We start from the raw sequence: 22,227 nt of genomic DNA on the forward strand, positions 1-22,227 counted from the left end.
GAATATATGTATAGCTGATTCACTTTGTTATAAAGCAGAAACTAACACACCATTGTAAAGCAATTATACTGCAATAAAGAGGTTAAAAAAGAAAAAGAAAAAGAAAGCGCAGTAAAAAAAAAAAAAAAAATTTGCTGAAGATCCTGGGCCACGAATTCCAAGTTCAGCCACAGCAGCGCCTGGTCAAATTAGCAATGAAGTTGGTTAGAGCCTGGCCCAGAAGCGTCATCTGTCTAAAGCTGTAGGCAGAGTGATGGGCTCTGCTAAGTGTGAATTGCATTTCTTTATTTTTTAAATTATGCTTTAACTTCAAGAGGGCTTGCCAGGCAGCCGTGTCTCATCTAGAATCAATGTCGGGGGTAGGGGCCCCCAAAGATTATAAAACAGCCACCTCACAACACAGAGGAAACATTTGTACCTGATTTGATTCCAACATGTTAGCAAGCTGTCACTCACTGGTCACGCTACTCCATCCAAGAGACACACTGTCTAATGACACGAAACTCAAACGTAGTGGCTTGGCCCTGCAAGAGAGCATCCTGGCAAGAGGCAGTGAGATTGTTTCTCTACGTTAGGTGTATGTGAGCTCAGGAAGCCCAGATGTTGCTGGTGATAGCAACGCCCGCCTGTGAATAGGGAGGGAGATTGAAGATGTTGAGAGAAACTAGCTTCTTCCTATTAACCCAGGAACGCAAGCAAGTCGAGTTGGGTCCCTGAAGCAAGTTGCTATCAGCTTCTCACCATACTTTGAATATGAATTGATTTAACTTTGTATCTCCATTTAATGGAGCCAAGAAAGATCTGTATCTGTTCACTTACAGACCTGCTCTCTGGGGGTCTGATACAGGAAATGTTTTCATATCATAGAAAAGCCTAGCGCCGAAAACGGTCTACCCAGAATTAAACAGCTTGAAACACATAATACACATCAATACCCACTCCAGGCTCTCAACAGCTACCACATCCTGTCTGTAGACTGTAACATCTTCCCTCTCTGCTAACCGTGAACACTCGTTGTCAGTGCTCATATAGTTACTACTGTAGTTATCATGCGTTCGCAGGGAGGGGCTGGTGTAAGGAAATGTGTAGCAAAAAGATTAAATGTGTGAATGAAACAGGCCTGGCTTCAAATCCATTGCCTGTCGGGTGACCTTTGGCAGTGTCTGTATCTTCAGTAAGCTTTGGTTTCTCCCGTCTGTAAATTGGGAATTAATAATACCCATGCCCTACTGTTGTGAGGGCTTCACTTATAGGTGAAGCACTTACCACAGTGCTTGATGTTCCGTAAATGTTGGCTTAGTCATCATGAACAGCACTTCTTTGTGCCTTTACTGTAGTATCCCCACTGTGTCTTCATGGAGTAAGCAGTTAAGAAAGCAGTAGGGATAGGATACAACAATGCATGGGAAGGAGCCCAAAAGTCCAGAAAGAGAGGCCGGGGTACTAGACCTCATGTGTTAAGCCAGGTGTCTGGGCCCTTCCTCTGATTTCACTCTTGCAGGAGGAGCTCTTTAGAACACCTGGATTCTGTTCCTTTAAGAAGGGAGAACCCAAGGAGCAAGTGTAAAGCAGGGAGGGCGGTAGAAATGTCCCAGGGTGGATCCGACTGCCAACTGCAGGAATGTGGGTGTAATAAACAGGAGAGCCACATGTGTTTCATTGCATGCCACGTCTGGGGTCCATACTTCCTCTCTCTGGTTCTAGCTGGGCAATGGCAACTGCATTCATTCATTCGTCACGAAACATTTATGAAGTGCCTACTGTGAGCTGGCTGTAGCACACGCCCCCTCCCCTCTTCCGTGGGAGCCCCTGGGGCAGCAGGGATGAGAAGTGACTTGCAGAGGGGCGGTTGACAGCCTGAGGAACTCTAGACCTCTACTGCCTTTTTGACTGCATGAGACTTTGCTGTTTTCTAACTTGGGACACCCTCCTGGTGTTTCTACCAATACTTTTGGCTTATTTTTCTACACCATGCTTTGCTCCTAGCTTCCCAAGGAGATCAATGTAAGAATAGAAGCCCTGTACTTCAAATGGTAGTTTAAATTCCTTTGTAACACAGTGTAATTACATAAAAGGAAGCAGTCAGGTATCAAACTGTGTGGATACACACAAATGACTCCCTCATAAGTGTTAATATTTCCAACAATGGAAGACAGTTAAATCAAATGAAGATGGCAACTCATTAAAATTTGATTTTCCCTCCTCTCCTTTTTTATCTTTTAATCCTCCATAGATGGCACAGCTTGTTCAGTTAAACAGCACTCATGAATTAAATCTCATCTTCTGCTAGCTGTAGCTATATTTTTATTTATTAGGACAACCTTTAGATGCTTATAATCTAATGTAGTTGGATTACTGCTTGGACATCTCTAAGTAAGAAAACTGTGGGGTTTTCAGGTAGAATTACTGGCTAGAGGAGGGTGCGGGAGAAACCAATTTCTCCCCTGGCAGGAGCTGGCAGACAGGCCTCTCCTCTGCTGGGGGTGCTTAAGCTAGATTTGGATAATGAGGGCACCATGCATTCAGTATCTTTGTTGACTATGGGGAGGGGAGGGAGGGCCAAATCTATAGAAGAAGATGTAAATTCAAACACCCCTACGTGGGTGAGGCAAGCCCAGTATAAGTAAGTGCATTAAATAGGGTGTAAAATGGTAAGGATTGGAAATAATCTGGAAACTAAAGGCCCTATCTGTGGAGGGCAGACACAACCCGCCACTGGCTGAATGTTGCCATGTAGAAATGCAAGCCTAGTTTTGCCAAATTTTCCACTTCTTCAGTAGAAGCCAGAGATCCAGATTGGTACGCATACTCTCCCAACGCTTAAATGTTGGCAAGCAACTCAAAATTTATGCAAATGCTGTACAAGCCGTTCAGACAAGACTGGGGGCCAAACGAGACACCCATCGACTGGGGGCCAAACGAGACACCCATCTGTGGCCACTGACATCTCCAGTGAAAGCTGAGTGCTGAATGAGGAAACATCATTTGCCTGGATTGAGACTTGCGTAGCTTTGGCTACTTTTCTTTGATACCCCACCTCTCCTGGTGACTGGTTTAAGCTGGCGGGAGTCTCACTATCCTGATATAACGGTGATACTTTGCACTTACATGGTGAATTTTTCTCCAAGGAGCTCAAAGACTTTCTGTTGCCTCAGTCAACCTCACAACAAGCCTGTGAGGCCAGCAGGAGGCTCTTGCCCCCCAATACACAGTGAACAGCATCAGGAAGGATTTGACACGAGGCAGCCAGGTCGACTCATTGGTTTCAATCCACGGTCTACACGACTGGCAAATACAGCATTCAAGAAGCATGGGCAGGGTTTCCAGTACTGCCTCCTCTGCTGCCCTCTCTGGCATCTGCTCCAGTTGACAGCTCAGCCCCAGATCTCAACAGTATAGGCCAACTGAGCCAGTAACTCATTCCTGTGCCGTGCGTGTGAGTGCGTACACGTGTGTGTGTGCATGCATGTGTGTGCACCCATCTGACTTCTCAGCAGGCCCAGCATGGTACATCCGCACCCGTTACAACATGTCTCTGCGTTGGTCATTGGTCTAATGCCATGCTCTGAAATGCTACCTTTGCAAGTGCTCAAGACCTAGAAACTCCAGATAGGTATCTTCAGGAATCTGGATGCCTGTATTTTACTAACCGTGCCTGAATAATTCATGCTGCTTGAGGTCCCTATGTCCCTTTCTCTTCCTCAGTCTGATGGAATTACGATGGTAGAGGAGAAGTCTTTCCCTTACAGAGCTGGCACGTGTGCCCTCTCTGTGGCCACGGTGGATTAGTGGGAATGGCCGTGTAAAACAGGCGCAAGGGCTAGAGCAGTGCAGTAAAGGGCCAGGAACGAGGATCTTCCCTGAGTTGCCTTGGGGAGAACAGCCAAGGAAGTAACACTGACCATCAGTGATTGGAGCTCTGTCACTGCCATCACTTCCCCTCCATGACTGGGCTCAAGGGCTTTCCTACACAGTCCCCCTGCCCAGCCCCTTCCCCTCGGCTTCTTGGGCATATGTGCTGTCTGTCTTGCTCTCCTCAGGGGAATTCCTTCCATGGGCTTTGCAGGCATGACCCAGAAGGAAGACTCCAGTACAGCAGAGTGTAAACCTGTTGATCTTTACCCCAGGACAGCAGAGCACGAGTCTCCTGCATTTTCTAGATTACCGTGCTCTTCCCTCCAAGCTGTCTCAGATCAGGCTGCTGATTCCCGGGAACAGTTCCCAGCATGATATTCTACTAACAGTCATTCACATTCTCTGCATGCGAGCATGCCATAAACATCCTTCAGAGGAAGATGCAAAAATGAGAGAAACACCTGGCCATTTTCAAATGCATGTGTTGGGGAGAAAACGAAACTTATTGACATTGGAACTACAAAGGCTGTCATACCCACCCAGCTTGCCACCTGATCCTGCAAATCAGGACACTCTTCATTAGAGTCAAAGGAAACTGCCTTTACCAGGGATGCAAACTTTCAAGGTCTGCAGGAAATCAATGGAAATCCTTCCTCAATCTAGTCTGAGCCACAATTGATTGAACCTCCTGAATCAACCATAACGTTTCAGCTCGTCCAGTAGATCAAAACCAATATTGAATACGTTTAAAGTACGTAGATTAAAAGAACAATTTCTTCATATATATGAGTATAGCTGAGTATATAAAGAAATGGCTTTTTTGCTGCCTTGGGAGAAATCGACGTGTGCTTTCCATGTGGCCGTTCAGAATGGAAGCTTTCAAAGGTCCGCCGGGGCTGCTCTTTGTCTCCATACATTACGCTTCTCAAAATATTCAATATCATACAAACAAATCATCATTTGTATTTTTAGAACAGATAAGCAAACATACATTTGGGGGAGTTCAAGGGGCACCATGTTGGGGACTCCTCTGTCATAATGGCCTCAGGGTGACATTCTAGAAAGTCAAAAAAGCAAAGGTAGCCGCTGGCATCCTCAGTGCTGCCAAATCTGGTAAAGCCCAAAGTGCCCACGGTACGGTGTGTAAAATGCCAGGGCAGGTGACGCTCACCGTAGATCTGCCGGCAAATTCAAGCCCACCTGGCTGAACTGGCCTTCGGGTTAAATTTACTCCTGAAGGCAGACACTGACATTCAAGGGAAGTGCAAGAGGCCAGATGCACTGGTCAGCAGGGAGTTCGGCCACTGCAGTTTCAGCTCGCAGCCCCACTCAGGTTTCGGAAGAAACTGAAGTGAAATTCCAGGTTGAGTTAAATACCTGGCAGGACCACAGGTCGGTTTCAGTGCATCTAACTGACCTCAGCTTCCTGGGATGCCTTTACCTTGACATGTAAATTTCCGCATCCATCACCAGTGAGATTGGGTTACACTAAGCGATGCAACCTTAAAATATTTTCTGAGCAGTAAAAGCAAACGATTGCAGTGTCATAAAATCCCGCCTTTTAGCAGACATGAAAATGTTACTGATACTGATCGCAGCGAGGTAAAAAGCCACAGGCCAAGACTGAGGGGAAGGAGGCAGGGCCCCTGAAAACAGCATGAGGCTGACACAGGAAGACAGGAGTTAAAGCCAGCTGGGAATGGCTTCAGGAGCTAGAAGTGCACATTGCTGGGGATTTTGCTTTTCATTTGTTTTTCTTCCCAGGCTGGGGCTTCACCCCTTTCTATTAAAACCCTGACAGTGGCTCCCAAGAAAGATGACCTCTGGCAGGACCAATTCCTTTGGTTTGGCCAATCCTGCCACCCAGCAGCAAAAGTACTACCCAGAAAGAGCCTGAATGATCCCCTGCCCTGAGCAGGAATACAGAAGGTGCTCTGTAAGTGCTAGCTGGCTTGAGATTCCCTGGGTATGACCCTCTGAGCCATTTCAGAGAGAGAAAAAGAGAAAGCACATCAGATCTGAGGAGAAAAGTTGGAGAGGAAAAGAGTGAAGAGCCACTGTGAGTTGGCTTCAAAAGTACTGTGTTTCTTCTTTGTTATACAGCAGAAACTAACACAACAATGTAAAGCCATTATACTCCAATAAAGATGTTTAAAAAAATGTTATAATGTTAAAAAAAAAAATACTGGGTTTCTTAGCTGCCCAAACAGCCCATTGGTTACAAAGTCAAGAGCTGGATTGGAAGAAGGAATAGCAAAGGGAATAACCAAAACTGAGTAAATACAGGGTTGCTCCTGAGTTGGGAACATGAGAGCTTGAACAAAGGATGTGCTGGCCTGTAACCTAGTGCATACATTCAAAATGACACAGAATCACCCCCGATGGAGTGAAAAACGTTCCTTGGGAGGGTGTGAAAACATCTTACTCTTTATTGTATAAAACAGATTCATGGGGAAGGAAACAGTAACCAAAAATGTTAGGAAATACTCACCTGGTGGAAGAGATGATCAACTGATTCGTTTCAGAACGTCAATAGAAGTGGCCTCAAGTATCTTTCCTGAAGACACACTATGGCTTAGGAAGCTTTCTTCCAGTTCACATTTCTGTCTTTATCACCCCTTGCCGGCTGACTCAGGCTTACACCGAATCGGTCTGGGCTGAAATAAGGAGACGGGACAAATAATTGGCGTCGTATATGTTTTGAATTTACGGATTGACTGACTTCCCCTTTCGGATAATAATAGCTGATAGATACTGAGTATTGACCATAAAACCTGCCAGTCCTGGTGCCAGATTCTTAACGTCTTGACCTTCTCTCGTCAAATCTTCACTTCAGTTTTGCGAGGTGGAAACTGTTGCCATCAGCATCGTACGGGTGAGAAAACTGGCTCAGAGACGTTCAACAATCAGTGGAAGCCTTGACTGGCAGGGACAGGGGGAGGTGAGCTCTAAATCCAGGTTGACTTGACAGAGACCAGGTGTAACCGGTACACCGTTTAGATCAGCTGCTTTGACCCCAGCTAATTACAACAAGAGGGTTACTTTGGAGGCCAGCGATGAAATCAGAGTATATATGGGCACCAGGGAGCCACCCTCACCTACTGGTAAGGTCACCACCTGCAGAAGCATCTGTTTGGTGATGGAGGATGACCCCCCCTGTTAGTATGCTTTGGGGTTCTCTGCTTTACCAGCGCCCCCTGGCCAAAGAGTGCCCTAACTTATCTCAGATTTCGAAAATGACTTACTGCCCCTCAGCATAGGCGTCCTTGACCAACTCCCCTAAATTTAAGTTGACTTTCTGTCAGAGTTCACATGGCTACCAACTTTTCATTAAACTAATTATTCAAAACAATTCAGAGTTAGCGTTCTCACAGCAACTGTAACTCTGCCGTGACTATATTAAGGTGTAAATCGAACAGCATGTTTTGCAATGAAGTTAATTTTATATTCACCAGAGAACTGAGTTATAGTTGCTGTGGGAACCATCATTTCGAATCTCTTGACTTTCGTGCATTTAAATTCTCAACCACAGCATTACACACTGTAGCATATTTTGCATGGATGCTTAATTTGCTTCGCACCGTGGCCTGTCTACCCTGACCTTGGACGTCTTGTCAGAGACTAGCATAGCAGCCTTCTGGTTTTCCCAGCCTTCTTTCTTATCCTGGTACCTATGACACAGCACGGAGAAATCACCAAGAAACCAAAATGGTTCCCATTTTATCTTTAAAATGTTTTGGAGAGGTAACTTTCCTTAGAAGCACAGTCAGGGAGAGGTACCAAGCCTCGGGCAATGTCGACTAAAGCAGGCAATGCCATTGCATTTGTGTGGAGCCAGGATTCTCATCCAAGGGTAATTTTGGCCCTGCGCTGTGTTATTCAGTACACACAGGGTGACCTCTGAAAGCTCCAAGACCTTGCAAGTGCCATTAATCATGCCGGCATACACAGCCATACATAAGAACTTATTGGAGCTCCGGAAAAGCTAAACAGCGTTTCCCAGAGCCCCATAAAACCCAAGCATCTCTAAATCAAGACGCATTGCAGGGCCTCTCTAAAAGGGACATTCAGCAGAACTGGAATAGAACTCGGGCTAAGTCCTGGTGGTATGGAATTGGTAACATGTGCCCGGGTAGAGGCAGAGGCTTGTTTGGGAGGGCTGGCAGAGCAAGTGAAGCTCTGAGATGGTTAGAGACGTGAGCGTTCCATCTACAAGGATTATCGATTTTTGTAGCTTTATTGGAAAAATCAGTCATGCTTTCTGCCTCCCGGGGATTGCTCGGCTGCAATTTGGGAGTGTGTATGTGTGGAAACTCGGCAGGTTAAGCAGCTGCGTAGCCGCTCCCCTTCACCATTCAATTATCCATTTAGCGAAAATGTGACGGCAGAAACACACTGCTGTTTTGCATGTTTAAAATGTATTTGAAAGGAGGGATTTTTTGTTTCTCTGTAAATGAGAGGATTTCCAAGAGGAAGCTCTTGCCTTCCTAAGGGCACACTCATTATGCAAAACTGAAGAATAGCACCTAACAATAGCATGGGCTATTGTTGGAATTCTATACTCTAGGAAAACAAGTCTCCTCATTCCTCCTACGGATGGAGACTTCTTGCACAATTGGTAGATAAAAAGCCTATCATGACCAGCGACCTGCCCCCTAAGTCCTTGATCAGCTAAAATAGGTGTTAAGAAAAGGACTAGAACACTACATGCAAGTAGAGTTTCAAAGCACAGGATACGGTCAGGACGACAGGGTTCCCCGCGTCACAGGGATGGGGATTGGTGAATGATGAAGGTGCTGGTTTCGTGAGTAAGGGCGGGGTGGGAGACACCATGCCAGCCAGAGGAGAGAAAGGTGAAAAGCGGAGGGGAGATTGCAGCGTTTTTATTGTTTCTGTACCAGGCAGAGAGTAAAGAAAATAAGACAAAATATGGTTACTGTATGAGGTCATTTGATATGCAGTGCTCTGAGAGCACGCCTTCAGAGGATTTGGAGAGATTGTTTGGTAGGGAAAGCTCGATAGCTTAATAAATAAATATAAATATAGATAGATAAATAGACATTGGATCAGTGATGGGTGGATAGGTAGATGATAGATAGAGATAGCTTTAGTGTGTTTGAGTGCCACAATTCAGATGCGTCAAGCTGACCTAGAGAGATAAACAGAATGCAAAGGGATTTAAAGTCCAGGATTAATAATCGGGGAGGATGCTTGGGGATGGTCCAAGGAGGCCTTAATGCCAAGAAGAACTAGACAAAGCTGGCAGAATACATGAAGCCTGTGGTCTGAAGTCATTATGTTAAGAAAGTCAGGAAGTTCGTTTGCTGGAGCTGTTCCATGTTAGACTATCAACCCTGACTATAGGGACAGAGCCTGGGAGACCCCGTGCTTCTCTGATCTCCTCCACCCATGCTGCCCTTTCCCTTCACTCTGCTTGTTGTCTTTAATAAGGAAAAGCAACTTGGAGAGGAGGGCAGAATCCCGTGTCCTCAACCCCATTTGTTCACTGATTCTCAGATGAGGACTCAAATGTATTTACATAACCGGAGTGCTATATTATGGACGAAGTATTTTATCCTCTGCTTTTGTGTCTCAGAAGTCTTTTCTTTTGGAGGGTATGTGTAGGGAACCCTAAATCCATAGAGAATTAGCCTTGCCACACAGAGCCATGGTAGCAGGGCACCCCTGTAGCCTGCCTGAGCAACCACAACAGTTACCAAGACTACCCCTATGGCCTCCTCCTGGCCAGCTTCCCAGATCCCACCCTTGCCCCATCCCTGTGTGTTCTCCTTGCACAAAGGGACCCTTTAAAACTTCAAGTCACATCGGGCCACTCCTCTGCTCAAAATATCCCCAGAGCTCTTGTTACTCAGAATAAAGCCACCATCCTCAGAGTAAACTGCGAGGTTCTGCATATATCTGTCCCCACCCCCCATTACCCTGTCCCCACCTTGTCCCCTTGTTCACTCTGCTCCAGTCACACTAGCCACCTTGCTGTCCTTCCAACACCCCAAGCACTCTCTGCCTCAGGGCCTTTGCACCTACACTTTCCTCTGCCTGGATTCCTGTCCCCCCAGACACTGGCATGGCTCTCTCCCTCCCCTCCTTTAGGGTTTTCACTCAAACATCACCCCATCAGCGAGGACTTCCCGGACCACCCCATACATAACAGCAATCCCCCTCACACACCACCCCCATCACAGTTCCCCTCCCTGTTTGATTCCCCCCCTAGCGATTATCTCCATCTGACATGCCGTATTAATTTCTTATTTGTTTGCTATGAGTCTCCCCCAGTAGAATGTAAGACCTTTAAGAGCGAGACTTTGTCTCTTTTGTTTACCGCTAATATGTTCCGTGTCTAGAAAGTACCTGACATTTGGTAGATACTCAGCACATATTTACCGAATGAATGAAAGAATAAGCTCATGAATTTACTCTGGAAGCTGACACATTATAACAACTCCGTACATGCTTGATGTTGCACTGGGATTTCTCCCTCAGAAGTCCTTTCACTTCCTGATTTCCACACACTAGACCCATCAAGGGCGTGGGGTAGAGCTGGAGACAAAGGGCAACCCTCTTGACTGGGGACCACCAAGCCACTCAGGCAGGACATCATGGGGTGGCTTCACCCGGCAGGATCCTGTCCGCTTCTCATCTTATGAACAGAGTGGGTCAAGCTCCAGACTGACACCTCACACTCCCCTAAACCACCTAGAAACTCAAAATGGTCATTGATTAATCCACAGTGAGGAAAACCCACATCTCCTTCTCAGTGTATTGTCTCTCTCAAGAGAAATCTATATGGGAAAGGAAGTTAAGATCAGAAGATCGCCCGGGAAGCAGAGAGTCAAAGCAAGGGGCGTGTTATTCCGATGCCAACCCTGTCCCTGTAGAATCCTCCCTGGTTAGAGGGAAGCGAAGTGCATGGGCCCAGAGTTGGACGGGCCTGGGTGCAAACCCTCAGGCTACCACTTTCACTGATTATGACCCTGGGAAAGTTCATTAAGTCTCTGAGCTTCAGATTTTTCAGCCACAGATGTTGATAGTAACTTGTACTTTATATGCTCCTTGAAAAGACTCCGTGAAGTAATGAGGTTGAGCAGTGCCGAGCACCGGGACCCGCACTCGTCAGTGGCAAGTGGTGTCCCTTTATTCCCCCCAATCAAGCAGGACGCACTCACTGCTGAGTTGACCCTGACTCTCTACTGCTCCACGGGGCTCCCCTTCCACGCCCCGGGCAGACCACCCCTCTCTGTTAACATACTTTTTTGAGCCTGAATGAGATTTCTCAGCCCTAGGATCCTTTACAGTTTCACCTCACATGCCTCTTGCATTTAAGGGGGATTCCGAAGATAGCGTGTCGCATTATGTGCCCATCTTACTCATGTAACTTTCAGGAAGTTATCTCGCTTTTCTCATTTCCATTTCCTCCTCTTTGGAGGGCACCTTCCTGGGGTCTTTGCTCTACTGACTGCGCTGATCCTGGTGTAAACAGTAGTGGACACTCCCTCGCCATCACCAATTCAAGTGCCAATCAGAGGCTCTCGCAAGCCATACGGGACCCTTCTGCTACTATTTGAGGTTACTTTTTTTTCTTTTTTGTTTTCTTCAAGGTTACTTCTAACAACAACACTAATAATTAATAGCCATCAGTTCTGGATCATTTACTATGTGCATTTACACATGGTTTACACATCCTGCGTATTTTTGTGCATCAACACCTATTAACACTCATGCTAAGTGTGATAAGTAACGTGATATGTATTCTCTCTTTTAAATCCCAACAACCCTCTAGGATAGGTACCCTTCTTGCCCTAGTTTCATAGATGAAGAAACTAAGGAATAAAGAGCTTATAATTTTTGCCTAAGATTATACAGCCAAGGGATAGGGCTGGATTCAGAGCCCACTGCCTTCACCACGCTACTGCCACATGGTTACTGGGCTGACCTGGTACTTTGGCCCAAGGAGGCCACAGATACTGCTGGAGGGCCCAACGTCCTCAAACAAGTGACCTAGTATAAAAGCCTGTGCCCTCTCCCTTGCTCTTGGGGGGTGTTCGCCTCCATGACCACCAGTGAAAAGAGCCCAGCCCTCACTCGCTGACCTTGATAATGACAGTTATCCCAGGTGGCATGCGACTGAGGGGTTTCCTGGGGCTCAGGACTTTCAGGGCTAAAACCCAGACAGTCCCAGGCAAACGGGGACAGTCGGTCCCCCTAGTTGAGAGCAGAGACTCTGGAGCCCGACCTCACATCCTGGCTCCACCACTAACCAGCTCTGCCACTTTGGTCAAGTTACTTAACTTTTCTGTGCCTCCATTCCCTCTCCTGTAAAATGGGAATAATACTAGGGCCTACACCGTAGGGTTGTTGTAACCATAAGTTAATGCAAGAGAGGCATATAAAAGAGTGCCAAGGCACACAGAAATGTCTAGTTGAGGAATTGCTATTATTGTTGTCATTCTCTTAAAAGCTTCCTAAAATCCAGAGTTACGGTCCTGGGGCAGGTTCTTTGTCTAGCCCTTTTAACATCTATAAGAAACAAACATTTAGTGATTTCCTCACATTTTCTAAAGTTGGGCTGCAAACAACAAAAGAATATACAGGGCAATTTATCATCAGCCTGATCTTAACAGCAGTTAAAAGGGAGCCATAAGCCTGCCGTAAGTAACAAGTCCGTGCCCACAGGCCTTTTAGGTGTTATTTGTATTTTTACGAGCCTCCTGTGGCTATAGGGATGCTCAGTGGGTGTAGAAATTGGATGGTTAAAAATAACAAAAAAAGAGATCAAAGCCCGTGCCTTTGTTCCTATTTCCATACCAGGGAGGTACCACATTCATTATTTGCTGGACAGCTGTGGGAGTAAGCAACCCGAGCGACAGCAACTTGATTATCCTCCAAGAACCAAATTAAACCATTGGGCTTTCTTATTATTGTCATCCCTGCCTTTGTGGAACTCTTGTTACCCTCTTCATCTACCAACATGCCTCTGTCCTCCCTCGCTGGCTGCTCTATCCTGTCTCTCTCAGTCAGGAGGGATCAGTTTATTCCAAGGTGAAAGGCACGGACTCCTCCAGCACTCATGCACGGCCGCCGGCATCAGCTCAGTTTTAGACCCCGTACTGGAACCAACTGTCTCTTTTGCTTGGGGAGGTGTCATCCATCCAGGGGCTTGGGATGTGACCCGCAGGAATCTTTTCCCTTTGCCTGGCTGCCGAATCAAGGGCCCAGTGAAGCAGCAGAGGCACCACATGGTTTATTTATGCATTCATTCAACAAACCGCTTTCATGCCAGGTGCTGGGAAAACAGCCTGTACAACAGAGTCAGAGTCTTTTGCACTCGGGAGGCTTGGAGGCTCCCAGGAAGATGAGCGTTGAGGCTTCTCAACCTCAGCTGCACAGAGGAACCACTTGGGGAGCTCAAGAAATCAAAATACTGATGCCTGGGTCTCATCCTCAGAGATTCTGATTTAATTGGGGGTGCAGCCTGGCGTCCGGATTTTTCAAGGCTCCCAGGCGATTCTAACGCGCAGCCTATTGGAGACCCACTGCTCTAAACAAAAGAGGAGTTAGAATGATGGTGAGTGCTTCAGAAGGAGTAGGTGGTGCTGTGAAGTCACGTGATGGAGGGGGAACCTGCCTTCCTTTTCCCATACTGACAGAAATGATGCTGATCAGTGAGAATCCTGGTGCGTCCAGGAAACATGCAGCATTGACACCTGGATCCAAACTTACGTCACCTCACGGAAGCTCTGCCGTTTCTGTTGCTGCCGGGGTGGAGGGGCATGACTTCTGCCTTAAGAGCAAAAGAGGAACGTTAGACCGTGGAAAGGCTCACTGCCCTTCCCAGCCCTCCCCCTCCCCCTCCCCCCCACCCCTATGCAAGTCAGAGAGCCTTCCCTGAGCAACCACTGGCTCAGCCAAGGATAAATGGCTTTGCCAAGTGAGTGCAGGGAGCAGAATTTAGGGAGAGGGATCTGCAAAAGTGCAAAAGGAGGAGGATCCAGACTATGTTCTAGAACAGAGGAGGGCAGCGTGGCCAAGGTCAGAGAGCAGAGACTCAAGTGACAGGAGATGAGAAGGGGAGAAATGGACAGGTTCCTATCAGGCAGGGCCTTGGAAGCCCTTTTAAGGAGTTAGGACTTAAGCCTGAAAGCAGTGGTTCTCACCCAACAGCCATCGGAACCTGCTGGAGGGCTTGTTAAAAATGCAGGTTGCCTGGCCCCATCCCCCCAGAGGTCCTGAATGGTGGGTCTGGGATGGAACCTGAGAATGTGCATTTCTGATGAGATCCCAGGTGATGCTGCTGCTTCTGGTGCCAGAACCACACTTTGAGAAGCAGTGCTGTGATCTAAAGCGATGGGAGAAACTCCTGGCACATCGGCAGAGGGTTTCAGCGTGGCCCCAGTCGCTGTGGGCCTTGGCAACCTGCTGATATGTGCGCATCACTACCCATGACATCCTCCTCTGATTGGGTGAAGTGGGATAAAGAAAGGTATTGTTCCAGGGGAAGAAAGCAGGCTCCCCTCAAGGAAAGCAAGGCTTGTGTTGGACCCCAGTACTACTGGGTGATAATGACTCAGTCCCAATTCACTAAGCAATTGACATGGGATTTCCCTCCCAAGAAGAGCTATTCCCGGTTACTGCTGCCTAAACTCTGTTTCCTCCCCTCATGGTTTCTACTTTTTTTTTTTTTTTAATTTATTTTATTTATTTATTTTTTGGCCATGTTGGGTCTTCATTGCTGCATGCAGGCCTTCTCTAGCTGCAGTGAGCAGGGGCTACTCTTCCTTGCGGTGCGCAGGCTTCTCATTGCCGTGGCTTCTCTTTGTTGTGGAGCACGGGCTGTAGGCACACGGGCTTCAGTAGTTGTGGCACGCAGGCTCAGTAGTTGTGGCTCGCGAGCTCTAGAGCACAGGCTCGGTAGTTGTGGCACACAGGCTTAGTTGCTCCGCGGCATGTGGGATCTTTCCGGACCAGGGCTCGAACCCGTGTCCCCTGCACTAGGAGGCGGATTCTCATCCACTGCACCACCAGGGAAGTCCATGATTTCTACTTTTAAAAAAATGTGTTAGTTAGTAGGAGTTCAAAGCATCAAAACAGTACAAAATAAGATGCATTTCGTTTTCTGAGCCCAAGGCTGAGCCCGCTGCCTTCCTTTTCCCATACTGACAGAAATGATGCTGATCAGTGAGAATCCTGGTGCGTCCAGGAAACACGCAGCATTGACACCTGGATCCAAACTTACATCACCTCACGGAAGCTCTGCCGTTTCTGTTGCTGCCGGGGTGGAGGGGCATGACTTCTGCCTTAAGAGCAAAAGAGGAACGTTAGACCATGGAAAGGATCACTGCCCTTCCCAGCCCTCCCCCTCCCCCCCACCCCTGTGCAAACCCTTAAAGACATACACACGCTGTTGAAACGAAGAGGAACATCTGCCTCTGGATTTTCCACAACTTCTGTGACAAAGCAGGGGCAGTTGTTCAAGCTCAGGTTCATGGCTGAGCGTCCATGCCAGTTTGTGCCTCTTCACCACTCCCTCCTGCTCACAGAGATGAGCTAGAGGACAAGCCTTGCTGTTTTCTGGGACCAGAATGCTTCTTTGGCAGTCAGTCTTCTCAAATTAGTTGGAGTTTTCCCCGGAGTGTCTCGAAACACCAGATTAATTTTTGAGCGTTTGTCACTGCTGTTCAGTAGAAACGGCCACCAAAGCCCCAGTGATCCCCAGCACCTCAGCTGTTTGCAAGTCTAAAGAGTTCTGGAGTGCAACGGCAGACACTCTATTACGTATTTCCAGTGTGTGTCCGTTCCTCAGTTCCAACAGTGCACAGCTCTGAGAAAACAGTCATGTTTAAAACAGTTGGGGGAGGGGGGTTCCCTCATTAAGTTAACAAGCAGAAGTACAATGCCGCCCAAAAGGAAGTCATCACTTATTTCACCTTCAACTCTCTTGCCCTTCAGAGTCACCCTCAGCATCAGTGGGTTTTCTGAAAACACTTCTAGTGACATTACTAGATTCTTGGCTGGTGGGCAAAGGGGAGTGAGGATTTCCTAGGATGTGATGCAATCACACAGGACACCCCAGAAGCCTCCATTTCTTAATTTGAAATAGGCTAGGCTCTTGTGTTTTTTTTTTTCCTGATCTGGAGGTGAGGCAAGAAAAAGTGGCCTGCACTTCAAACTATGCCCCCCCCCAAAAAGCCTGCCGCTAATTATAATATTTGTAATATCAAAAATTATATCAACATGAGCAACTATAAGTACTACTCTCTATTGAGCATTTACCATGTGCTCAAGCTCAATGTGCGCGATCTTTGCCTTTCTCATTCCATTTTACCCCTCTGACATCTGTACAGAGTAAGTATTACCATCATCCCTCTTCATTCATTCATTCAGCAAACGTTGATTGCGTGTCTGTCATACGCCAACTGTTTTTCTAGACACTGAGGATACCTCAGTGAACAAGAGAGGCAAAAATCCTAGCCCTTGTGCAGGTTGCATTCTGTTGGGAAGGACAAGAAATAAGATTTATTAGCAAGATATATAGTTTTACAGACGGGGGTGAAAGGTGAAGCTACCAGCTCAAGGTCACACAGACAACAAGAGGCAGATTCTAGGTTTTTTTGGGTTTTTTTTTTTTTTTGCAGATCTAGGTTTTAATCTCAGACCTCTGACTCCGAACTGGGTTAAGGTTTTCCCCTTGGTTCAGAAAAGCCTTCCTACAGGGGTGTAGTCCAGGCTGCAGTAGCTCGCCTAATGGTCTCTTGAACCAAGCAGGGACGTCTCCCTTCTCTGGCTTTCCTTGTCATCTCTCTGTGTTGACATGCAGCCTGTTCTGTGTTTTCACTTGCATTCCCATCTGGGTGTTGCCCTCTCTGCTTTTCTAAGGTGCGCCCGATGTTGAATGTTAAAATCCTACTTCTCTTTCCACATCCTTTCTACCGTATTAGCCACTTATTTCTACCTCTCAATTGCTGCACATGGCAGAACGTTTCTTGATGCTTTTTTAGAAAAGCCTTTTATGGCAAGTATAGCTTTCTTCAAGTACATTTATGCTCCCCTTTTTACTGTGCTGTAGACATTATTTTGCTCATGCCTGATTTTTGTTGGGGCAGAAAGTAACTGTGGTACTATCTGGTAACTGTGTCGATGGATTTTTTTTTTCCCCCAGTCTTTGGAATCTTGTGTGTAGAAAAGTCTTGGAAACTGTTCCATCTTCACTCTGCCAAAGGCATTAGAGATGCTGATTTCAGTCAAAAGTCATTCGTTCATCCATCCCCTGACTCTGTGTTGAGTACTGGCAATGCAAGAGTAAACAAGATAGACGTGGTCCCTGCCCTGACAGGTTTACGTCATAACAGAAATGCCCAGAGCAGTTGTACACTGCACAGTTCTAGGGGCCCCATTCAAATGGCAGTTAATGACGATGTGTACCTTTATTACAACAATTTTCCTGCAGGTGACAATAAAATGTCTTAAGGAAGGGCTGCTACAAGGGCTGGCAAGCATCAGGGAGTTGCCAGACAGTTGGGATTCAGTGTGGTGGATGGGATAGGATAGGGTAGGATAAAGGTACCATGACAGGTGGAGCTAGCCTTGATTTGGGAGCTTTGGAAAGGCTCCCTGGAGATGACTTGGGCGAAGGATGGGTTGAAGTTAGGCAGATAAGGAAAGGCCAAATGGCTTCAGTCTGAACAAAGCCTAAAGTGATATTGAGTTAGGCTGATGTGTTGACAACCAGTTCATGTAAGATCTGGAAGCCAGGGTAGGGACTTCAGACTTTGCCCCAGGGTCAATGGAAAGCTATAGAAGTATTTTCAGCAATGTCCAGAACAGAGAGAAATGGATGATGGTGCAAGACCGGAGGCAGGGAGACCAGTTAGATGGCTTTGACCAGAGTCTAAACCAGAGATGAGGATGGCTTAGGTTAACGTAGTAACAGTAGGGGTGGGAGTGGAGAGCAGATTCTAGAGATATTTAGGAAGAGCAGGTAGGGCTTCTTACAGTAAAGAGGAAAATTAGGCAGGACTTGGTTTTTGACCAGATACATGAGATGAGAGAGGAGGTGGGGGAGGGTAATTAACAGCGACTCCAAGGTTTCAGTCTCGGCCAGTGGGGCGTACATGCATGTGCCATTCGTTGATCAAGGAATCAGAGTTTGGGAGGGGAAGAAAGATCAAGACACTGAATTCTGCTGAGTTTGAGATGCTTGTGAGTGAACAGATGGAGATGCTGAAATGCAAGTTGGAGTCCAGGTCCAGAGATCAGGGAAAGAGCTGAAAATTCGGGAGTCCTCTGTGTGCTTGGCTTTTGTTTTGTTTTTAATCCCAAATTGCTGCATCAGCTCTAATTTTTGTTAAGACAAAAAGCCTGCCTACCTGGCAACTGTGCCAACAGATATATTTCTCCTAGTGGTTGGAATTCTATGTGTAGAAAAGTCTTGGAAGCTATTCCATTTCCACTCTGCCAGAAGTATGGGAAGCGCGAGAGAACCATCCCAAGATATCACTGTTGCCCTTGAAAGTTCTCCCTGGGAAGAAGACTTAGATCTTTGAGAAAGAGGTCCCACTAGCTTCTCATCACTCTCAGAAGAGTCTATAGATGAGAGCCAGGCTGAAATGATACTGGCACCACCTGACTGTTTTCCATTCATTTAAGCACCTACTATGTGCCTGACACTAGGGCAGGTGCTGGGATGCAACAGCAAACAGGGAAATCTCAGCTCTCATGCAGCTTTAGGTCAAGGGCAGGCTTTCTCAACCTCAGCACTACTGACGTTCGGGGCTGTATCGTTCTTTGTTGTGGGGGCTGTCCTAGGCATTTTAAGATGCTGAACATCCATCCTCTACCCACCAGATGTCAGTAGCATCCTCCCCTAGATGTGATCATCAAAAGTGTCTCCAGACATTGCCACATGTCCCCTGGAGGGAGGGATGGGGGACAGAATTGCCTCAGTTGAGAATCTCTAGTCTAGGGTCACGCTAGAACCTGAAGTCTCCAACAGCCAGCCCGCCACCTGCACAGAATCAGACAGCTGTGCCTAAGGCCTCCTGTATCGGTGGTCTCAGAGATAGGCACTCAAGGAAGGGGCAGTGCTAGCTAGCCTGAAATCCAGAAGACTCCATGCAGGAGACCTCATGGATCCCGAAGTATGAGTCCATAAGCCCAATTCAACTCCAGTTACAGATTCCTCTCCAGAGAATAGCCACTACCTGATACCCATTTGCCCTCCAGACTAATTACTTCCTACGTTTTGTTTTCCCTTAAGTGGAGGCTGGCTTTGCACTTTACAAACACAACGAATCACCTCCTCAGAAGGCCACCAGCAGAAGGAACTTGTGCTGGGGGGGGTAGCTTGGAGTTGCCTAGCAACGCCATGCATTCAGCAAGGCTGCTTTCTTCCTCTTCCAGCTAAAAAACAAAGTCCCGTCCATTAATTCCCAGCTGCCCCAGAACTTCTCAGAAATCTGCGAGCTTCCCCACTGTTTGTGTTTTCATCTTCCTCACACTATGTGGAGAAAACCCACGACTGTGGTCTGTTTATCTCGCTTCAGTGGGTCGGGGAGAAGGGGGGGGGAATCGAGAGAGAAAGAGAAGGGGAAAAAAAGCCTCGTTCAATCTAGGAGCGTGCACATTTTGAGCGCATCTCTCTGACTGACATGCTAGTATAGTGTTCTTCGCAAATTTGACTTTTATGTAGTGGACGTGGGTTTCCTACACAGTGAGGCTTCTGTTGAGACTTTGTGCATGATTTTATTCAAACATGAGACCTCAAAGTAGCTAAATAACAAAGCACATATAATAGATACCGTGCCAGGTGAATGCTGGTAGGTCTGTCATGTAGTGTATTCTCTGTGATCCATTCCCTAAAACTTACTGGTAGAAACTGTAAAGCTGGGGGTGGCTGGAGGTTGAAGATACTCTCTTTTCCTCGAGAATTTGTGAAATGTCCCTTGGGCTTTTCCTACTGAGTTGCATTTTGCTCCTGCAGAAATATTTGTGGCATTTCTCTGACACCCACTGGGGCTGGCCTCCCTTCCCAGCGCTCTCTCTCAAGGTATAAAGGGGGAGAGTCACAGGTATTCCAGGTAGGGCTGTGGTCACCTCCTTGGTAAGGAAGGTATGGAAATGTGACTCTTTTTGTGAGGATAGGTATGGGGACAAGTTAAGTCTTTTTTCAGATATGCAAACACTGATGATATGCGCACATCGTGGATTTAGTGCCAGGTTCTTCAACTAAAGAAAAGATTCGCAGGTAATCATCTCCTCATTCCTCCTCTCAAGACAGCTCGTCTTCCTTACAGAGACTTCTGCACGTGGCACGTCTCTTCTGTTGCTTACCTTGTTCTCCCAGGTCCTAACCCATGCATACCACATTCTGGAAAGGATGGGAGGGAATAAGCGTTGAGGAGTGAAACTCCTTAAAGAAGTAAATTTCAACTCAATTTCAAACCCTCCAGCCCTTTCTTCTCAGGAGGAGTCCTTTAAATTCCCACCGCTGCCACTTGCACAAATTAGGTTTATTCGCATTCTTGTAAGGGGTACTCGAGGGAAGAGAGGAAGGCTGCCAGGTGACGGCCTCTGGAACGCTGGAGAGAGAAGTTGGGGGAGGTGCACACTTTCGATTCAGAAGATGTGGGCCACAAAGGTTTCAAATCAATTACCTCCATCATTACAAAGTGCTCCCTCCGCCATGGCCCAAGCTACCCTGCTCTTTGTGTAGTTTAAAAATAGATATAGAAAGAGATGGAGATAGAGATGGTAGCAGACGTCAAGACAGAATGAGAGAGAGAGAGAGAGAGATTCAGGAGAGTTATTTTCTGAGGACAATTAAATTAATGGTCTTAAACGTAGTAGGGAAACATACCTAGGTTGCACAATGCCGTAAATTTCCTCGAAGTCATTGCCTTGTACAGTACACTTAAAACAGGTGAATTTTATGGTATGTAAATTACACCTCAGTAAAGCTGTTAAAGGGTATCTAGGAATTCTTGCCAGCAAGTAGGTTCTGTGAGTGTGGCCACATCCTCCCGATCCTGTGCTTCTCTCTACAGCTTATAAATGGCGACAGAGGCTCTGCCACAGAGACTCCCCATCTCACTCTAGTGCCCCCAGCTCTTTCTCTTCCTTCCTCATCCAGGCTCTCTTTGCCCACGCTCAGGTCAGGAGAGTAATAGCTGCAATTGTTTTGGGTGCTGGAGCAATTAGGGAATGAGGTAGGCTGCTGATTTCACGCACACACACCCCCAAAAGGAAAAGAAAACCACAAAATAGGAATCACTCAAACCCCACTGCCGTCCCCCACGGGCATAAGCATCCCTCTGTCTTTTCCCGATTCATGGCACTCAGCACCTACTTTCCCCCAGCCTTCCGATCCTGCATTATTTTAAAATCATGCCATAAATAGGTTGAATGATTGGCAGCCAACATTTTTAAGTGCCCCTTAAAGCGAAATACTACAAAAATATGAAAATAGCCCAGCAGAACCATCCAGCTCTTGGTCATAAGAAGCTCGTGCTAATCGCCTGTAAATTTAGCTTTAAAATTCTGAAAGATGGAGGGCACTCTGCCTCCACTCTGGGTTGATAGGGAATTTTCTCTCTTCTGCAGAAGGCTCTTCTGAAAACAGAAAGAAAGAAAAGATTTTTCTTGAGGTAGCATCCATCCGGAGCCAGCGGGCTGGAAATAATGGCCTAGCTAGGTGTGTTGTAAGCTCAGGGCTAGTTTAGCTTTCTAGAATGTTCCCCACTCTGGGAAGGTTGCCTCAGACCCCTACGCACAGGTCAGTGTCATTGGGGATCCTCTGCATCTGGGCCCCTGCTAACGTCTTGCAACCGCATGAGTCGCCTGCTTCCCCGACTCTTCCCAAGGCAGGTCCGGGCCCCATTCTGCGGCTGGCCCAGCGGCTGCCCTGTGGCCTTGCTCTCCCTTTGCATGGCTCCCCTGCTGCCCCAGCGCGGCCTCACGTTCCTCCTTCTCATTCTCTCCATTTCTCCAACCAGATGGCTGCCCCGATTTGTGCAACGGCAACGGGAGATGCACACTGGGTCAGAACAGCTGGCAGTGTGTCTGCCAGACCGGCTGGAGAGGGCCTGGATGCAACGTTGCCATGGAAACCTCCTGTGCGGATAACAAGGATAATGAGGGAGGTGAGCAAGCGTCTTCTAACTCCCAGCCCCTCAAGAGCAGAGCATTGTTTATAGATGGTCATCATGAGTCCTTTATCCTGAAAGACCTCCCCTCAGCTATTGTCAAATGTTGTTGTAACATTTCCTTTGAAGCAAGCGCAGCGGAGGACGGGCATCCTCGGGCCAACGGGGACTCCTGGAGACATGGGCTGGAGGCACTGGGATTGGATGCTGGCTTTGG

General features: G+C 47.1%; 1 protein-coding gene across 6 annotated transcripts in view; it reads left to right on the forward strand.

Moving 5' to 3' along the window:
* TENM2 (teneurin transmembrane protein 2) overlaps positions 1 to 22,227 on the forward strand; it is a 1,209,082-nt gene that overhangs the window by 1,061,445 nt on the left and 125,410 nt on the right. For all 6 annotated transcript variants that reach the window (XM_029218183.1, XM_029218182.1, XM_029218184.1 and 3 more), the window contains one exon: positions 21,861 to 22,007. In XM_029218183.1, coding sequence (XP_029074016.1) covers positions 21,861 to 22,007 — 147 coding nt within the window. The remainder of the gene's footprint in view (positions 1 to 21,860; positions 22,008 to 22,227) is intronic.

Source organism: Monodon monoceros, unplaced genomic scaffold (assembly GCF_005190385.1).
Source record: "Monodon monoceros isolate NGI ecotype Baffin Bay Population unplaced genomic scaffold, NGI_Narwhal_1 Super_Scaffold_12, whole genome shotgun sequence".
NCBI lineage: Eukaryota > Metazoa > Chordata > Mammalia > Artiodactyla > Monodontidae > Monodon > Monodon monoceros.